The sequence below is a fragment of the Gymnogyps californianus genome, chromosome 5 (genome assembly GCF_018139145.2).
Source record: "Gymnogyps californianus isolate 813 chromosome 5, ASM1813914v2, whole genome shotgun sequence".
In the NCBI taxonomy this organism is placed as follows: Eukaryota; Metazoa; Chordata; class Aves; order Accipitriformes; family Cathartidae; genus Gymnogyps; species Gymnogyps californianus.
The window spans coordinates 12,935,915-12,957,218 of record NC_059475.1 but is presented as its reverse complement, the minus strand read 5'-3'; the positions used below and the strand labels follow the sequence as shown (position 1 = coordinate 12,957,218).

General features: G+C 38.3%; 1 protein-coding gene across 5 annotated transcripts in view; it reads right to left on the bottom strand.

Moving 5' to 3' along the window:
- Positions 1-21,304, bottom strand: part of DENND5A (DENN domain containing 5A) — a 70,919-nt gene that overhangs the window by 21,254 nt on the left and 28,361 nt on the right. For 3 of the 5 annotated variants that reach the window (XM_050897144.1, XM_050897145.1, XM_050897146.1), the window contains 7 exons: positions 18,840-19,027; positions 9,059-9,376; positions 6,686-6,901; positions 5,528-5,762; positions 4,915-5,065; positions 4,185-4,278; positions 280-411 (listed from right to left, as the gene is read on the bottom strand). In XM_050897144.1, coding sequence (XP_050753101.1) covers positions 280-411; positions 4,185-4,278; positions 4,915-5,065; positions 5,528-5,762; positions 6,686-6,901; positions 9,059-9,376; positions 18,840-19,027 — 1,334 coding nt within the window. Of the gene's footprint in view, positions 1-279; positions 412-1,420; positions 1,529-4,184; positions 4,279-4,914; positions 5,066-5,527; positions 5,763-6,685; positions 6,902-9,058; positions 9,377-18,839; positions 19,028-21,304 lie in introns of those variants that run through there. The other 2 variants (XM_050897143.1, XM_050897147.1) reach the window with 2 other exon arrangements.

Sequence of the window (21,304 nt, the reverse complement as noted above, 5' to 3'; positions counted from 1 at the left end):
TAGTCATGGGCAGCGGGATGATAAAGAACCATCAGAATATTTAATCTCTTTCTATCGTTTTACATTCTCTATCATAAATCTGCTTGATAAAGTTTCCACTCCTTACAGAATTTCTAAATATGTTATCTCTTCATGAATTTCTCACTACCATGCAAAAATCTTTATAGGGATAAAGCAGAAACAAATGGCAGAAGAGAGGGGTTCAAACATATTGGCCATGAAATGGTCCATAAAAGATGGATATGAGGTGCAAGAGAACAGAATTATTCTCTGTATTACCTTATTCCGGCATTCCTTCAACAAGCCTTCTACAAACTTCCAGTTTGTTTGTGCAATTACCGATGGAGAGAGGTTAGACAGTTTGGGCTGCCGAATAGTGCTGCCCAGATTCCTGGCTTCTTGGATATACTTCTGTATTGGGGTAGAAAATTGACAAATACAGATAAAAGAGCAAGTGAGACTACTTTGCCAAGAGAAAAAGGTAAATTTACCTTTATAACCCACCCCTGTGCAATGAGGAGGAAAGGATCACATCCTCTTTCAGAAAAGGCCCCTTTTTATATCCAGCATTATATTGGGCTGAGACACTTAAGGTACTATTTCACTGGAGGTCAAATCCCCATTTACATTTTCTATCTAGTATTAGAATACATGTTGCTGAATAACAAAAACACAATACAGACTGCCAAGGATATTTAGATGCATAGAGATTCAATTACTCCCTCCATCACTGAGAATTGTCTTGTTATTTTTTCATATAAAATGAAAGTGTGTAATAATTACCCATACAAAGACCATTCAAATGGCAGACTGGTCTACGTGGGGACTGCAAGAAAACCGTGCCTGAAGCTTGACAACATCTGAAATCTGTGCTGTGCCCTGCGTTCCTGTAGATCTCCTGTTTCTTACCCACCCTCCCACAGTCTTTCAGGAAGCAGCTGCAAAATGCTATTAACAGCTCTCAGCTGTGAACCATCTGCATTTTTGAGCAAAATCATTTCCTGAACTGACTATACCTGAAAGAGCTTTTCTGCTCCTGTTACTGCCATCAAGGAGTTGCCATTGTTTTCACCTCAGAGACATGAAAAATATGACAAATGTTTTGAAAGCCAGGTGATCACAGATTGGTTGGGGCACAGCTAACTGTGAATAAGTGATAAAGTCCTGTACAGGCACTGACAGAATACTAAGGACTAGTACATATTTCAGATTAATAGGTAACTTCTCTAGCTTACACTGAAATAATGACCAACTGAAAAGTCAGTGAATAGACAGATTTGTCAAACATGATCTGATCTTTGCAACGAGGGAAAACCACACCTTGTCCATCAGCCTTGCACTAAAAAGCTATGATATATACATTTAATTATGCATCTTTATCCAGAACTATGATTACAGTCATATTGTGTATTGGACATACCAGATAACACTCTGACACAAATTTTATAGAGGGGATGAAGGGCCAATCATGCTGGTCCCAGTCTAAACATAACTGCAACTGAAGCTCTGACATGGAAGAGTCCAGGTGCTGGCAGGACAAGTTGGTAGGAAAAAGCCAAGCAGACCATGTAAAGTGAAAGTGGTAAGCACATATGAAGTAATAAAAGCAAGCATGCAAAACAGAAAAGGAAAAGAGTGAAGACATAATACAAAGCATTCAACATAAAAATAAATTCATAAGTAATGAATCTAAAAGGAAAAAGAAAAGATGGTGTTCAGTCACTGGATTGGTGTCAACTCTGCCTTCCACTGGGCACAAATATTTGCAAGTTAAAAGCCACTAAGTCTCAATTCCAGATTTTTGTTGACTGCCCTAAAGCTTCAATTTGTCTAAAACTCACAACACTGCACTTTGAAACCACTGCCTCCTGCTCAGCCTGATCCCCAGTGTTCATCTCAGAAGGGCTCCCTCCCAGTTCTTTGAAACTTAATAGGAAAGCCTCTGGTTCACCTGGGAGAAGGGGTCAACATTCAATCAGTATTATGTAATCAAAAAGGTACAGCATTGTCCTGGGTTCCGCTGGGATAGAGTTAACTCTCTTCTTAGTAGCTGGTACAGTGCTGTGTTTTGGATTTAGTGTGAGAATGATGTTGATAACACTCCGATGTTTTAGTTGTTGCTAAGTAGCGCTTATCCTAAGTTAAGGATTTTTCAGTTTCCCATGCTCTGCCAGCAAGCAGGTGTGCAAGAAGCTGGGAGGGAGCATAGCCAGGGCAGCTGACCTGAACTAGCCAAAGGGATATTCCACCCCATGGAATGTCATGCCCAGTCGTTAGCTCAGTTGGTTAGAGTGTGGTGCTAATAACACAAAAAGGTCGCAGGTCCAATCCCCAAATTTCCAGTATATAAACTGGGGGGAGTTGGCCGGGAGGCGCGGATCACGGCTCTGGCACCAGTCAGCGGGTGGTGAGCAATTGCATTGTGCATCACTGGCTTTTTTTCCTTTCCCCCCCCTTTTTTTGTTATATTCCTTTTCATTACTATTATTATATTTCATTATTATTATTGTTAATTTTATATTTTAATTTATTTATTAAACTGTTCTTATCTCAACCCACGAGTTCTGCCTTCTTTCCTGATTCTCCTCCCCATCCCACCGGGAGCAGGGGGAGGGGGACGGGGAGCGAGGGAGCAGCTGTGTGGTGCTTGGCTTCTAACTGGGGTTAAACCACGACAAGCATAAAACCTTAAAACACCAGCAGAGATCAAACTGGCAGTTGGTACCCTCACCTGAGCATGTATTTGCAATTTTTATTCCTCAGAAATTATTGTCGTCATGTGACAGAATAACTCCTATAGGATAATCAACTTGTGAAGAGTCAGTTAAAAAACAAAAACAAGCAAAAAACCCAGAGACTAGAGGTAGATTTTTGCCTTTGTAATTACCTAATTGATATGTCAGAAGTTTACATGTGCTAAACATCATAATTGTTAAAAGCAATAATAAGTTTACAAATCAACTATTCTTCACTTCTGTTACTTGTAAGTAAAAAGTACTTTAGAGTTATCTGAGCACATGGAACATGTCAAATCCAGAAACTACTCATAGGGGTTTTTTTATTACGCAGACATTCTTCTATTACATGGTTATGGATGACACAGATGACACTATACTTCACAAAATTTTAACAAACCAATGAGAAAATTCTGGAAATGAGTACACTGGAAAGGCAGTTAAAACTCATCACTACCAGAAAAGAATGAACTGGACAGACAATACTATCCTAACAGACACAAGACTACTTTAAAATTCCAAATGAAGCTTTTCTGAACATATTGAACAAGGCAAGAGAATATTGTCTTCAATGAACAACATATAGTTAAACAAAAGTAAAGCTCTGGGGTTACTAAACAAAAAAATGAATTCTGATATTCTAAACCAGATTATTCTTGGAATTACCCATAAATCAACACTCAGTGTAACAGTTTGCAGTCTGTATCATACGAATCAGAAACTGTACTGTAATTAGTTCACATGACCCAGATCTTTCAAAATCCCTTCACCACAAAGAATAACTGTGTCAGCTGTAGCTGTAGAAGCATCGGTGAGAAGTTATCAGTTCAGAAGGTGGGTAAATCAGCATCAGACTGTGCTGTGTAAAAACAGGCAGACACAAACCTGACAGTATGGGTAGGGTTCACATTCCCACCTTAGCATGAGGTTGTGTTAATTTGCCACCTTAAGACTCTTTTTATGGTCTACGGAAGAAAAACAGGCAACTCCAAAAGGCAATGCTTCTGATTTTAGGATTAAATTAATCACTCTCTGGAGGTGGTTATCTTTCCTCCATCAAATATACAAAAGAAGCACGGGGTGACTAAGTTATTTAGAGACAGGAAATAGATGGCTAAAAACTGTTAAGATTAATTCCCCCTTCCCCCCCCCCTTTTTTTTTTCAATAAACTTTAAAGCATATGATGACATTTTCAGGGAACTCTCCTATACATGGGATGAAATAATTTTGTCCTGAGAGGGGGTAAAAATGGCATAACTTTTAGAATAGGCAAACTAAGTATTTTTGGTCTGCTAAGGACCAGGAACGTCATTTGTATTAAATACACATAAGGGAGAGCAGAGATGGACTGCAAGTAACTGTCTAGACATTTTATAAAGGTTACAGAGCATTATTCAGGCAATTAGGAAAACAAAAAAATCAGATCTCTATAGTTGAACAATTTTCACCTCTCTCTGATCATTGTCAAGACGTAGGTGCTCTGTGTGTTGCTTCTGTCTGTCCTTCCGCCTCCACTGTGCAGGAGCATTTCTCTTTGTCCACCTACAGACAGAGGAATATTATTAAGCAAATGTCAAGAGTTAGGTGAAGGGCAGTGGCAATGGGGGAAATAAGAAGTTTCTATCTTATTGTATATTGAACATGTTGACATCAATTACACTAGACAAAGTGCAGCTGCAAATACACACAAAGAATCTCTGTAGAAGAATTCAACATTGGGCAACCAAAGGATTTCAGAAAATTAGATCACATACACTTGCTTTGTATTCTTCCATTCTTCTATGATATCCAGTTACAATTTACACCACCTTCCTCTTCCTTCAAAGTTTTTATAAGAAGATATCCTAAAATATTTGCGAGCTCTTAACTCAGATCCAATAAAGATATCTGCTTTTATATTGACAGTAATTGTAAGTTACTCAAAGTACATCAACTATAACCTCAAACATAATAAGGCTTTCTTAAGTAAATTTGCTTCTGGAAGTCCAGATTTAAAAAAGAAAAAAGAAAAAAGCAAGAGACATAAAAAAAAAAAAAACACCACACAACCCACCCACATCATCTGATTTGTTCTAACTTTAAAAAAAAATATAGTGAATTTGCTTTCTAGTATCTCTGCTTTAGTACCATTCTATAGATCTCACCAAGATCCAGCACCTGTTGTCCTAGCTTACTCACTTGTTGCTTGCTGGTCCAGTGGATAAAACATCAGACTGAAGCTTGGGAAAAAAACCAAGCTCGTATTTCCCTTGTCCAATTTTCATGTCCAGCAAGTGTGGATGGACTGCAGTGTGATCTATTTTTGCTAGCCTTAATTCAATAGATTTCTCTGAAATAGTAAGAAAGTTAATTTTTTTTAAAGGTGTCTTAATCAGACATGTATCTATAATCACACATCCTCAACTAAAAGCAGATCTCAAATTTAAGAGAGGAGGTAGAAGTTTCTTACTGACCCCAACAGGTACACTAGTACAAGAGTGTATTAAACATCAAAGAACTGCCACCAAAAGGAGAAAAATGTTTATGTTCTTAAGCTCAAACATTTTTCACACAAAGCATGCAGGAAAACAGCTGAGTTCAATTAAACTTTACATGAATTTCATCTCATATCTCAGCTTCCTATATAACATTTAGTTCCCAACTTAAGCTTTACACCTCAGCTTTTTTGGTCTATTTTTTTTGAGGTTTCAAAGTATGAATCATTAACTTAACTTTAACCTAATGTCTACAACAAACAGCATTGACTAGTTGTATTTTCTTAAGTGTCAAGAAAGTGGCTAATTACTCTTACCAGCCTCATCAATGGTTGTGCACTTTTGATACATAGATGTGCGCAGAGTCGGTGTCCTAACATTTAGCAGTCTAATTTTATCCACTCTAGAATCAAATACTCTCAAAACAGGGTCTTTATCATCTTCATCATGGCACATAATCTTATTGTCAATAAAAGATGCAAACATTTGGGTCTCCAGGAATCTCGAGAGGAAAGGCAAGTAAGGTTCAGGCTGGTCCGACAAGAAAGATGCCTAACAGACAAGAAGAGATCGGAGTGTTTGGGAGTCTGCAGAGAGATACATCCACCAAAAGCACCAATTTTTCTAATCAAGGATGTATTAGAGTACTTTGGTGCCACGTAAAGCCTAGTTTTATTACATCAATTCTATCTCTGAAACAGGCAGTCTATATGAAATCTTCAGTTTCATGACAATCACCTACTATATAGCACAACAATTACTAAACTGTGATTTTAGCATTTCCTTGATTTTCTAAAGATTTCAACAGAATCCCAGAAAACCACAACAACAATACTGCAGGTGTGGATATTATGTACTTCTGGCTGGGCTCAAAGCTTCTGAAGTTGATGAAAATCTTTTCATACGATTTGATGGGAATCAGATCAGCGTTTTAGCACACAGTGCTGCAACATAATCTTCACCCACGTGAACTATCCTGCTGACAAATATCTGATCTCCAATAAAGAAGACAGTAGTAAAATTTGAAGAACTGGGTCTTGTGTTTCCCTAGAAAAGAGCTAGGAATACATTTGGTACACATGTACGTCAGTGTTATGTGGGGTCATGGCTTTATTCATTAACATATTCAGCAATTCCTCTGGTTAAAAAACAAACAAACAAAAAAATCATTTTCACTAGTAATATTTAACCTTAATGCAGAGGTTAGCCATAAAGTGAGGCTTTCTAAGCTATTTTTCCACAGCAAGCGGTATTTTTCTACAGTAGCCTTAGAAGAGTATCTTTATCTAAGTGTGCATATGTATGTATTTTTCCACATAATATACAAGATGTGACTTTTTTGGGGAACATTGAAATTTAAGGAAGAAATTACAATTTTGACAGTACTGTTTTCCATTTATGGCCCAATAAACAAAGTCTTAGGTTTGAATACTGTTTTACTTTTTACACTGACATATCTTCTTATTACAACTTACTTTATCGAAGTTTTGCATCTGTTCCCTGTTTGTAAACCAAGATTCCTTGTCCTGACTGGGTTGAATGACAAACACTTCATAATCTGCAAACATTTGTGTAAAGCGGTTGGCAAAAACTTCACGGATTTGAATGTTCAGCTGGTAAATCTTGAATTCTTCTTCATCACACTGAATTTTAAGATCCTTTTTGCTACTGGTCTCCTCTCGCACCTCCAACTGAGAAAGTAAGGAAACACACAAAAAATTTGTATTGTTGCTTTGTCAGGTATTCTAGGTATACAAGAGCTTAATCTGCCATTCAGCTGCTACTCCTTAAGTCAACATTCCAATTAAAAAAAAATTACTTACACTTTCAAGCACTGTAATAAAACAGCAACATCAAAAAAATCTAGAAAGAAACCTTTGTCTACAAAAGTTCTAATTTCAATAATAAACCATAACTTACTTTAGTACTGGTTGCACTGGATATGCTTTAGATTAAAAAGGATAGATAACAACCATATACATGCCCATGTATGCCATATACTTAATTTACTTTCTTTTACCCTTTAATCACCTGCATATGCTTTTTAGGGGTTTTTACTACCCCTGCATATTAGGCAAATACATATTTCTGTCTGGTGTAATACAAGTCCAGGTTTAGTACTGTTACAGTTTAATACACACCAGATTTCAAATGAAGACAGAAACGCACAGTAAAAAAGCTGTGCATGTCTAGTAGCCCATTTCCTGTAACCTAAGTCCTTAGCAGCGTAACGCACAATTAATCACTACACAGCCCAGAGTAATCTTTAATGAAATAAAATGTATTTTCAGTTAACACGTGGCCTAAGATTTATGAAAACAGCAATATGAGATTCAGATATTCAATTCATGTTAGTTTTGATAGGAATTGAGTATCTAGAAAAAAAATTAAAGCCACAAGCATTCACGCACTAGTTTGAATACACATTTGCTACCCCTGCCTTTGTTAATTATTACAAGAGGCACCGCCACACATGATTAGACATAATGTCCAGAGCTTACAACATCTGTACAATGATGCAGTTGCTATAGCTGTCCCATGCTTCTTGAAGCACCTTGGTTATAGCAGTCCAAGGCCAGATATAAATAGCATCATACAGCCATGTTCTCTGCTAGAGACAGCTCTGCTATTCAGCCATTTCTTCTAACTGCATCTCATAAGTAGCACTTGGCATATATACATTCCTCATTAATTGGGTATTTGGCATTAAGCAGGTTCTTTATTTACGTATTCAAGAAAATTTTGACAGTTATAACCTATACACTCCTGTCATCACAAAAAAGGCTAGTAAAATGGGACTTCCAACCACTATGGGAGAGAGTACAGAGTAGATAAGGCCTGAATGTGCAAAAACTTACAAGAAGTCAAAAAGACCTGTACTTTTCCCATCACTTCCCAATCCATTCAGCAAAAGAACAAAAGCTTCTTACCAATTTTCGCCAGAACAAGAAGAAAACAATGCAAAAGAAAAACCTGAGAAGAGGAACACAGCTCATTCGAGCATCTAATCCTGTCTAGTAACGAAATGCTTCTTCTTGTAACTCCCCTGCAGCTCCCTCCCCAACCTCTTGTAGGTCACACAATTTGTATCTCTGTTTGGCCCAAGTTACAGTCACGCGGGTAGGAATCAGACTCAGCAATGAAGAACTGGTCAAGATAATTTAAACATGCAAGAAATAAAACCTTTACTTAGAAAATCTTCACTCCATTCCACAAAGGCTCAAAAAACCCACAGTGATCTTTCGTGTAATACCTTTTATGCAAAAAGGGCCACAACTTTTTCTCCCAATTCTGATCGCCAAAAAAATCCAACCAGGGTCACCATGAGCTGTGCACATTCACTTGCTGGGAATCAGACACTAATGCACTTTACAACATCAACCAGAAAAAAGCATCACAGTATCCCTATGGCAAGCGTATTATATACAAGCAAAATTATACATATTCTACACATAATGAGAAAGAAAGATACCTATAGAAACCAAGATTGGATTCCAACTTCAGGATTATCTGGATGTCAGTTTTAGCCACGTAAATCATAAGAAAATGGTGTAATTTTAGAATAAATCTTAAAACCAAGAATAAACAAGGTAAGGTGTATTTTTAAACACATTATCTTGGCAAAGAAACACTTGGAGGATAGCCAAAGGTTTCCCTAGATGCGGTGGGGTTAAACCCCACTCCCTCTCTCCCCCAAGCTTGCCCTTGTCTCTACAGATGATCACAAGGGTTGTGAACATGTTAACATAAAGTTCTTTCTAGTGAAGACAGACAGAGTCTTTAGACCATGACTTCAGACCACCTGCTACTATAGGTCCAGAGAGAGTGCAGATAATTTCATAGCTTACCTTTTCTAGACTCACACCTGTTCTTTTAACAAGTGCTTGGAGTCTTGCAATAGTCTCATTTTCCTTTAGCAGCTCATAGGAATTCAAAGGTGATCCTGCTATGTTCCCGTTTCTTTTATCAGAAACCAGGTCACATGCTCTGAGGCTCTTCATCTTGGAGGCACTGTCACTGCAGTGAAGGTTTCCCTCAGGTGGAATTCCAAAAGCCATTAGTATCTCTGAAATTTCCTGAATGAACTCAAGTTTATTTGGGAACTGGGGTAAGTCTTCTGGCAGCTCGATGAAATGGTTGTCTACATCCACAAAGCACAGGTTAGCCTGGGATTTAATTTAGAACAGGATACCATTACAATATCACTAAGCACAAGGGTCATGTTTTATTCATCTTTGGGTTTTGTGCTTATTAAAAGATTCAAATACATTTGCATTTGTTCGGTTGTTTTGTAAAACAGACTGGCTCCAACCATAACTGAACTGGTTGGTTGACTTTGAAGAAAGCAGCAGAAGGCCTACATTTCCAGGTCTTTCAAGGAGGTAACTAAGAAAGAAGACTCATTTTAAAGTTGTTTACTAGGCAGAAAAGAGATTGTAGCATATATTAGGTACAGATGTGTGAATTTTTTCATACGCATACAGCTAGATTTTAACTACAGGATATTTGCAATACTATTTTATAGACGTGCATACATAAGCAGCTGACTGCCTGTTGCTCAGATTATCAGTCCACCCCGCTAAGAGATTTGGCGAATTTTATTCTAAAAGGTGTACTGATACTGCAGAAGCTGCAATAAAGTTATCTTCTCTTTTTTGTAAGCAACTTGAGAACTAAGGAAATTCATTGAACAAGTTTAGAAGTTTGTTTCCAAAGGGAAAAATGAATTGAAGTAGTTTCAATTCTGTTTTCCTGTTCCAATCTCTATCTCATTTACCATCAAAAAAGACCGGGGGGGGGGGGGGGGGGGGGGGGGGGGGGGGGGGGGGGGGGGGGGGCGGGGAACAGAAAAACCACCTACCTTCCACAGCAACATCAAAAGAAGCTACACATCTTTCAAGGATTTACCTCACTATATTTGGTGAGGGGGGTTTTCCCCTTTTGGCTTCTGCATTGCAAAATCCGTATCAAATGGTTTCATAACATTACATAATTACATACATCACAGCAAGAACCCCATTCATGTGTGAAATCCACTTGGAAAGTTATGTATACAGAAGAAACTTTGCTTTTCCGTAGAAGCATTTCAGGTTTTCTTCACTGCAGAATTAATGTGGACTGTCACTTCTCTGTTTAGCCTTCCCTATACAAAATTCCTTCACCCAGATTATAGGGTACTTTCAACCTAGCTTCATTGCATTATTCTAGGAGGCACACCTGAACTCAGTTCTCACTATAGCTTTGCAGCAAAATTACATATCAAGTCATGAGAGCTAACAGATCTCCAGTTATTTCTTATGATTCATTAAGTGCAGAAGGATGGAAGTACCCTCACAATTTAATAGGAAAGAAAGAATTGGAAGAGATGAACCCCACACTGAATGAATGATGGATGATCTCAGAAATCAGAGCAATGTACACAAGCAGTGAAGCAGCAGTAAGGACAAAGTAGTTCCGGTAGGATCTTGCTGTGGGACTGATCACAGGTAGACTAGGATAAGCTGTGCCTGACGAGACCCCTTCATTTAAGTAAACTGTTGTGTAAACATAGATTTAGTACTTGTGACAGATTTAGCTCTCTTGGCATTTCTACAGAACAAAGTTAGGATGTCAACTCTCCTTAAAACACAAATATCTGTTGTGTTTGATTTCTTGAACTTCAACATTAAAATTTAAAAAAACACTGTAATTCTTAAAGCAGAACTCCACTGGACAAATTACACTAGATTTGCACAGAACTTTGCATGAAAAAGTCCAATCTATGCTCTGCTACAATATTACCCATAGCTAAAGAGGTAAGTAGAAGAATTCCAGTTCTCCATTTCCTGATGTTGTAGCATTTCAATACTGGGATTGATTTCTTACACTCAAAGGAATGCATATAAAACAGTTTAGTAGCTCTTGTATAGATCCTTTACTGTAAATTAAATCACAAATTGAATTAGGTGTTGCAAAAGAATCCAGGGTCAACAAACAGAACTAAGACCTTGATTCTGAAAGAGCTTCTGGTGTCCCCCAGAAAAAGTTTTATTTTTTAAATAGGGCAGGTGTCATTGTTCAGATTTCCCCAGTATCAACATTGCTCAAATATAGCAGGTGGTGTGTGTGCCTACGTAGCAAGGCAGCTCCAGTGGTATGCTAGGGATGCACACAGAGTGCATCTGCTTCTCGTTCAAAGAAACATTCAGCACAAAGGGACAGTATGTACACAAGAACTCTCATGTTTCAAGTAAGCACCTGAACTTAGGAACTTCAAGACCCCCACTATACACATGGTTCTGTGATGATTAGAAGTCAAGTCAGCTAATATTTATCAGGAACACTGTAAGCACTTCAAGACATGAGAGAAATAAAGCCTTGAAACTAGGCACAATGCCTACCAATCGGTGCTGAGGGAAAAACAAAAAACATTTAATTTGTCACAAGCTGTCTGCGAAATGGCAAGACGGACTCATTAAGAAACTCTTCAAACAGTTTAATTGTATTACTTCCTTTTAAAACTCTCTTTAATTGATGCCATTCAACTTCCCTTCTTTTTTGGATTATCTTACCTTAGCACAGATTCTGCAGAAAACATCACTCTTGGTTAAGCTTCGTTGTACCTAAAAAGTGCTTGGCCAAAAAGTAACCAAACATTAACCTTACCTATGTAGAGATTCTAGTCTTCACACTGAAACTCCTTGCCGATGAAGAAAAAGCCAAATTTAATGCTTGCTAAAATTCCTTATAAGTATCTGGGCTCATCTGGCCAATTCTTCCAACAGTTAAATATCCCTTCTGCAGAGTTTCTCTTTAAGAGCAATACATAGAGTTTAAACACTCTAAGCCACTAATGATGATTGCTTTCCATGCAACTTACTATTACATTTCCCAGAATTTGCCCTGTATGGAAGCATTAAAAAAAAAAAGAAATATGTCAGTGTGTAGCAATACTCTAAAGAGTGTAAAGAGTATTTTTGGGGACACTCTACACTTATTCAGTGCCTGGTTAATAACCCATAAGATAGAGGACTACCTAGAGCAGCATAAGCAAAGGAGATTCAGTAGATGGCTTTAGCCTCTCTTAACTTAGGGAGACGGAGGTCATCCACAAGAACTGCATAAGCACTTCTGAAAAGGCCATGTTCCCCAGGGAACAGAAATGGTAAAGATACCTCATCTCACAAGCCTTTCAAGAGGTACCAAACCAACATTTTTCTGTAAAAATGAAATCCCAAGTAAATAAACCGCCAGTAACAGACACCAAAACAGTAAGTCTCACAATGCTGCTACACTACAGATCCAACAGAATGGAATATCAGTAAGGATAGAGGAGTCCCCTCCCTTAAAAAGCAAGAGAAATGAAATGGCACTTATTTTTTATGAAATCATGGCCATCCAAAGCATTTTGCCTGCTAAGAACTGGGCAAGTACACAAAGTAGAAAAATAACGGAGTTCTTTGATCACAAAGTTTTAGTTATTTTGTTTCTGGAGGCAGCACAGTTGAGCAAGCTGTGAATAGTTGATAGCTCTTTATGTAAGCCTCTATGGATACACTAATCATCATTTTACACATACCAAATTAAAATGAGACAAAGACAAGATACTTAGCAACATGTGTAAGTAGAGATACAATTGAAAGAGCATCCTTAAGTTAGTCGCTTGGTATTTCAGGTTTCTAGAACAGTCAAATATTCTTTTATTTGTTGCCGAGGTATCAGTTTTCTGACCAAAAGAAAACCTCAAATAGTTACACACCACTTTAATAGCAGATTGTTACAAGAGAGGACACATATCATCATCACACAATAAAATATTCTCCTGAGACACTACACTAAGGAACAAGAGTGTCACATCCTAATTTAAAAACTTGTCTTTCCATAAACTTATATCATCACAAATAACAGGGTGTCCAGGTGAAAGTCTTACAAACCTTAGGAATGTGGATGCAAGTAAGTCAATGTTCATGTATCCGATGCCAAAGCCTGGTCCCCTGAGGTCAACAGCACAACTTTCCATGGGCTCAGTGGGGTCTGGACTACACCCATCAATTCCAAAGCCAGAGGACAATTGCAATTCTTTAGTTTGACCTCAAGTACAATAAGGGCCAGCCCCCCCGCCCCAGATCTAGCAAGTCCTGCATCAAGCCCATATCCTTCCTTTCAGCTCTGTTCAAAAATACAGAAGGAAATGATTTAGGTTCTGCCAAAAGGCCGTCTAAGGAGGAACCAACATTCACTAACAATAAGTAAGCTTCCCACCCCACTGAAATCCTAAAGAGAAAATATGCTTTATTTAAAACATTAATACATAATTACATGGTATGCAAATAGATGCCTACAGCAATTTAGAACAGTCAGTTCTGATAGCACAATCACCACTACTTGAATTCTCTGTGCAGCCCAGGTGCTCAAAGTATAGGTCACATACAGGTTTTGACATCCCCTCCTAGATAGTCAGATTGAAACATGGTTCTGAGTTAAGGCTTCTGCCTGAATATAGCATTGAAAAACTAAAAAACATTCATCTACAGCATTTCTACAGCATGTATCACCTTGGTGCATTAGGTCCCAACCTTGCAAATAACCACTCACTTCACTTAACACACAGAAAACATGGATATGCAAATTTACACACACGGCTGGCTTGTAGTAAGTGTGTTTACAGTGGTCCTAAATTCTAAAGGATGCTCCTGTGCCATTCCTGTAAGCAAATGGTGACCTTTTACGTTTATTCTCAGCACTACTGTTCTTCATGCCAACCCAGAATATGTGACTGAGAACAACTTGCAGCTTTCAGAAAGGTGAATTTAACTCAAGTGGCTATTTAACACTGAAGTACATGAAAACATAAAACTGAAGTCTGTCAATAAATTCACAGTATTATTAAGGATCTATCACACGAGCAGATAGTCTGAGAATGCATACAAAGCAGTGATTATCTTTCAAAATAATTATCTTGGTCAGTCTGGTCTAAATTTGTTGGCATCAAGAGGAAATAAGGCTTTTCAAGAGCTCTTTCTTATCTTCTAAAACAACATACAAAAATAAAACCCCACAGAATTTAAGATCTATCATTGAATAACACCTTTTTAATGGTTAAAATGAAAATACTATGAATCTATATCTGTCTTATATTAGCAGAGAACTGGATTTTAGCTTTTAAAATCTTGCAAATTTTCTAAAAGAAAAAGCTATTGCCCAAGACCCTTGGGATCACTTCATTAAAAACAAACTTTTTTATTGAAATACTACTTTTGTTTGATTTAACCAGCGCTGGAAGACTCAGTCTTGCTTATTTTCACTCAAAATAATCTCAATTTCCACCATTCTCCTGCATTACAGAGCGGCAAGATGCACATGCAAATCCAGTAACATGAAATGGCCCAGATTAACTTGCTTGTTAAAAATATATTGCTATAGCACTGCAAAAGTTTCTTTAAAAGGAAATTCAAAGACACATCAAAAAAACAATCTTACTTTAGTACTTGCTGGGTTTATGATCTGCAAGAAAGCTAGTTTAACCACTTTTTTGATCAATTTTACCGATAAACAAACCACACTTTTGCCAGAAACATCTGAAACAGCTACATGTTCTTCCCTTCCGCTTTGATTTCTGCAGCACCTTATTCTAGCATCACTTCTCCCATGCCCCCTCCCTTTCTGTCCTGGGTTCCTTACAAGTCTCTGATGCAGCTATTAGTGAAACCACAAGGACGCCCATGCATACAGAAAGAGCCCTCAGCAAAGCAGCAATACATATAAGAACAAGCTTAACTTTAAGTGCACTGTATCACTGACATGTACAAGAAACGCAGTCCTACAGTAAGCCTTGAGTCTTTGCTACAATTTTACTGGGCCACAGAGTCAGGTCTTTAAGTCATTGGTGAACTTCAATGAGTTCTCCATCAGGCACTGTTTTCTGATGTACCCAAGGGATAGTCTAAACCTGAATTTTGTACTAATGCAGTTACTTTGCCAAAGATTTTAATCATCAACTGACAAAGCGTCAACTTCTAGGATACAACTGGGTTTCCATGCTCCCACAGCAAAGCATCCCCTTAAAGCACCAGATGTGACCAAAATATGGGAGACTGCCACCACAAGCAAACCAAAACAAGCCTTATGGCACATGTGTGCAAGACTTAAACCAAACCTGACCAAGTTAGGACAGACAGTATTTTCACATATATTAGCCTAAAACACTTTGAGCAAGACAAATTAGTGTTTTTAAAACTTCATTATAAAACCACAATCAAGAGGTCTACAGTGACACTGAGGCATCCATGCTATGCTAGATTGCAATATTATATTCTTCCACAATGCCCTTCAACTGAGAAGCACTAACCAGATTTTCTGTCAAAGCTCACTTCTTCGGCCCTTGTCTAAATTAGATATTGCTTTCTTTAACAGCAGTTGTCCCATGCACCCACGTAAACATATTAGCAACAGAGATGCAGTTTATGCATCTTCAAGACAAAGAAAAAAAATTTTTTTTCAGAACTCAGTATAAATTAGAACTTAGAACAGCTCTTTGCATACCCTTTGCAATAAGTGAGGAAAATTCTGATACTTACTATATCTATGAATCAGGAGCCTAGAGCCAGGACTTGGAAATTAAGTTCCCCATATAACCCTGATGATTTCATAAAGGATCATATACATTCCAAACTTTAGAGATAAGCAATGTTAAATATCAATATCCCTTTTCTTACTGATGATAAATTTGTCTTTATTGAAGTACAAATTATAGAATCCATATGCCCTCTTCTACTGTTCTACAACAACACATTTTATGCATGTTCCTTGTCCGTTTCTATGTCAGGAATTAAGTGTAGAGCTTCTTTGGCTCTTTACATGAAGGGTATCTGAAAGCCTAACCATAAAACAAAGCAGTTTTGAGATGAGACTGTAATCTGCAGTTCTAAACATACTAACAATGACTGATTAAATTATTAATATCAGAAGTACTGCTACTGACCAATAGTTTCACTTAGTGAGACCAGCATGCAGTTTGAATTCTGCTTTACATTTTAAAATGGTACATTTACTTCTTGCTGCAACAGCAGGTTTGGGGGTTGTTTTTTTTTTTTTGAAAGTAAACCCTCTACAATGAAAAACTCAATAGTGAGCTCCTGTTCTTCCCAGTCTACTTTGCTTCTCAGATAAGCAAATCTATTGGTATAGGACAACTTCTTAGTCATCTTTGAAGTCTCCAGCACATGTTCAAGTCTATTTCTATGTCATAGCTACATTCTCAGCCCACATTGCCGACGACTTCAACAGTTCACAAGAAACCTTACCCAGCAGTGACTACCAAGGTGATTTCTCAGACTGAGTCATACTCATCACGTACAAAGCTTTAATAGCTCACTCTTCAAATAAGAAAGAGAAAAGCTGAAGCTTCAGAAGGACAAGTTTAAGTCCTGCAGCAAATTCCATCACATGGACACATTGCTGCTGCTATCTCAGTCCTGTGTGTCCTCCCCTCCCTGCCCTCCCAGACAATTCTGATCTCTGTAAGACACTATCAAAAATCTACTCCTCCACCTTCATAAAAGGCTATCTGTAAAACAAAATCAAAATTGAGGTGCCAGATTGTTTTTTTTAATACTACTTTGATCTCATTTTTAACATCTAAAAATAGATCAACTACCTTACTTTAAACCTCCAAAGTAAGCTAATAAAGCTCTTCAAAACCATTTACCTTTTAAATAATTGAAATACTTATCTGAAAGTAAAATATGTTTATTTAGTTGGAAGTATTACAGTGATTTTAAAATAAGGAAATTCTTTACAAAAGGAGGACAGTCTTTTAGAAGCTTGTTATAATAGTAAAAACATCCATGGTGCATATTAACATGCACATCCACACATGCATTTTACTTCACCAGCTATTCTCTCTAAAAAGTATACTAACCATATTAATTAGGCCTGTCAGTACATGCAAAATTTTGTAAAAATGTAGTAAACCAAAGCAATAAACTGTTTTCATGGCAATAACATACTCTACTCTGTTATTAATTATGCCAGTGGAAAAAAAAAAAAAAAAAAAAAAAAAGAGTGAGAAAAGAAAGAAATAAAGAGATTAAATACTTCAGTTTTCATAGAAAAAATAACACAGTCTGAAGCAAAATTTTCCTTTGAACTTGCCAGGAAAAACAAATGAAAACTATCAGCATACGGATTTGAGAAAAAGAGCAATGTTGGCATGGTGACCAGACTGGAGGTTCACAAAAATATCTTGTCTTTAATTTCATGCAGCTTTTTTAAGAAGTTTTTTTGCATCAAGCTATGTTGCAGCACTGCCTGATGAAAATAAAAAACACCACAAAACCCTCTGCCTGCCACAATTCTGCTTTCCCAGTAATGTAAATGATAATAGAAGAAAACAGACAACCAGAGAAAATGGCAGAGATTAGAGAATCCTACCAGTGCCTACAAGTAGGGTGTTTCCCATGGTTTACTCAGTTCCTCCCCCGCAAAGTTACACCTACAAGTAAGCAGACTCTAGCAGGGGCCAGAGCTGTGTTGTTCTGCAGTTAGGAACTCTGCAAGCACTCATTTCCCACAGGGCTACCTGATATAGGTGTCCAGCTTCTAGACAACAGCCAGCCAGACCATACTGTAACACTCAGCATTTTCTATATACAAGAGCAAATAAACCATTCAATGGCGCTCGATGAGAGAAGTCATTCAGATGACTGATGGAACTGCCTCACGAGCCAGCCAGACGCCAGCCACCTGACATGCTTCCCACGGGTGGTTACTGGCTCCTGCAGACATTTCCTTTGCTACCTCAGGTAGTGCTCAACCACTCTTGGTCCCCTGATCCTCACCACCAGCTCTTAAACTCTCTCTTGGCACGTCCCTAAAAAGACTATTTGTGAAGTGAAAAGTGGGATAAAGTAAATAAAAACAGCCTCTAAGCAGTTTGAACGTAGTAGCAGCCCCATGTACGAGTTGCAGAACCTTTACAGACCGTTTGCTTCTCCTTTATACAGTGGCTGGTGTTAACAGAGCCTCGCTACAAGGGAGGACTTCCTGAGCACTATCCCAATTAGCACCAGTTTGCTCAAGTATATGCTGACATTTTGCTGCAGACTGAAGTATGCATTCTAGAAGAAAATTTGAAATAGTTCTGGTGCAGACACCTGACAGGCTGGGTCCATGTAAGCTAACCCCAGATCAGAAATGCAGTGCAAGGAAACCCAGCCTAATCCCATGCAGTCAGGAACCAACACAGCACAGCGCTGAAGCCAGTCAAGCTTTGCTCACTCAGCACCGCACAGAAGCAGCTGTATGGCCTTTTGGCCACAGCTAGTGAATTCACACTGCACTTTCTTGCATTTCCTAGCACTACAGGGCTAAGTTTTACAACACAAAAATATTCTTTCTGTAACCCCACTGCATAAATACCTGTAAAATTACAGTTTAATTTTATCAGAGCATACAGTTTCCAAAACAGGGGTTTATTTATCTACTTCACCAGATTTTCTCCAGCATCTCCAAAAAATAAAGTAAGAGCTATCCCAAACCAGAGCCAGCAAGAACTTCACAATGGCTGTTACAGTTAGCACTAGTGTTTTGGCTCATTTCTCACTTCTCTCATAGTCTAGTACAATATTTAATGAATCGAGACGAGCTCACCTCTTGAGGAAGTTCCAGCTTAGACCTGTCATCCAGCCCATTAGAGTGCAAGCCCATGAGGTAAGGGACAGGAGCATCTAGAAAATGAAGGAGGGATGCTGGAAGGATAGGAACATACACATGCTGCCACTGAAATGGAAACATTAGTGCTGTGATGGTCTCTGCCACAGTCATCAGTCTCTGATAATCTGAAAAAGATCAAGAAAAAAAAATATTTCTTTCACAAACATTTTTAAAGTAAATGAATTTAAGCTAAAGAAATGAGAGCTTGCTTTAAAACAGAAACCACAAACCCCAGTACTAGCTGAGCGGCATCTTAATGAAAGCCCAGACTTGTACACCCAAGCACATTTTGCTGAAACAACAAAGAGAGCTCAACACAAAGTAGGTCATTCTACAAGTCATATGGAAATGAGAAAACTGAGTCTTAGCATCCATTAAGTCACCTTCTGCTACCTATACCAGGGTTACCAGGAAACCAGTTTGAGTACAGAAGCAGTATTGTAATCAGCTAAGAAACACATCGGAAATAATTTCTTTTCTCTGTGCTTATGGCTTTTTATGGAAGCCTTGGATGAAACCCAAGGCATCTGGTATCTCTCAGATAAACATTTTTTAAAAGAGTGTTTAAATGTCTATAAAGCATGCTGTATAGCAGCCAACCCAACAGTGTGACTGAAATAACTGTGTAGAAAATAAAAAGGATCAGCTTCGTTTATCCTTTGCCATGTATGACCAAAGTCTCAGTTCAATGTCAAAACAACTCAACTCATCTCCTCCTAGAATTTTAGAGCAGTGCTAAATGCACCTACGCAACATGCATACCAAAAGATCTTTTTATTCAGCAGCTGGTGGCCAGAGCAGTTAACATTGCAGTACGCTAGGCCAACACCTTGCCCTCCTTTTTCATACTACAGAATCATCTTTAATGATTTTTGATATCTATGCACCATAAAGGAGGAGGCAACACCAGAGGAACACCAGAGCGTGTGGTCTAACACAACTGCTGAAACTTTCAGACTGCTTTCGAGCTGCCAGGCTGGAAAGAGTATAAAACAAGCTCACAAGATTAAGACAATTCCTACCTTCAGTCAAGCTATAAATATAGTACAAACTGGAAACATAGGATGCCCTTTTCATGATACTGCAACAATATTCAATTGCAGACAGGAAAGGGGCGGGGGGAATGGAAGGGAAAAAATTCAGTATCCTTCATATGTGTGTTGGGATGTGGGATATGCATGTCTTCTCCTAACATGTTCATAAAACTAGACACTATGAAATTGGAAAAGACACTTGAATGCACAGGTTCAGGTGTTGAGGTTTCTGAAGCTGTTGCACACTGTTGCAGTGTGCAGACAAAACCAGCAAAAATAACAATTGTTCTAAACAAATGCTCTGGAGAAAAATTAAGCTTAGCTGTGCACTTTCTAAGGTTATGGCTTTAATTCTATCCTTTAGCCATTCTCCACTCAGACTTCAGATAGCAGAAGACAGAGGGCCAAGAAATTCAGTTGCTGGCATTCATGATTAATTTTGTTTGAAGACAAAGTTGCAGAGTTTGGGGTCTGCAAAGAGTCCCACAACCCAAGAGGAACTCAGCACAGGTTTTGCTAACATCAGTCATAATTCTGCATTCTAGCCTTTTGATTTTTCTTTCCAGATCAAGCTCTGCTGGTGGAAAAGGTTACTACACAGAGCTACTTGTCACTGCCTCACAGTAGATCTACTGTGACTGAAGGAGGCTTCAATCAAAACAAGCCAGAATAGCTTAAACAGTTTAAAGTTTTTGCCAAAAGCTTACTTGGACTGAAACACACTGGGGGGGGGGGGGGGGGAGGGAAATCACTGAACATCACCAGCAGCACTGCGCTATTCTGCCCGGACTCTAGTTTCTGTCTACACAATTACTTATTGGTTTGCAGCTTTAATCACAGCCTGACTGCAAAGAAGTGATGAATTAATGATAAGCCTTGGGAAGAAGAAGAATCTATTCCATACCCTATTTTCTTCAGCTTTAAAAGGAACTTTAAATGTAGCCATAGATATACAAACATTCCAGCTGTTTTGTATTCAGCTTGTTTATTTGAAAGAACAAGTCTCAGAATAGAAACAGTGTTTTCCTACTACAACCCCTCACCCCCACCCCCCCGCTGTCTAATCCTGCTGGCTAATTTAAATACAACTTCTCCCTCTGTCATTAAGCTAACTTTAGTATTAGCCTTTCAAATTAATTACAAAGTAACATCAATAATTCAGAATTTCTATCCACTCAGCAGCTACCTCCTGCAACAGAGTTATCTGCAAATGCAGCTCTCTGATCCTGGATATCCACATGGCTTAAGCCATTCCCAACTATTTGGCCTGCACAGTCGCAGCCTGCAAGTAACGACTACATTCTGCAGGCTTTATGCACATCAGGAGCTGTTGGCAAAAGGCAAGGACAAAGGCAAGAACCCTGCAAA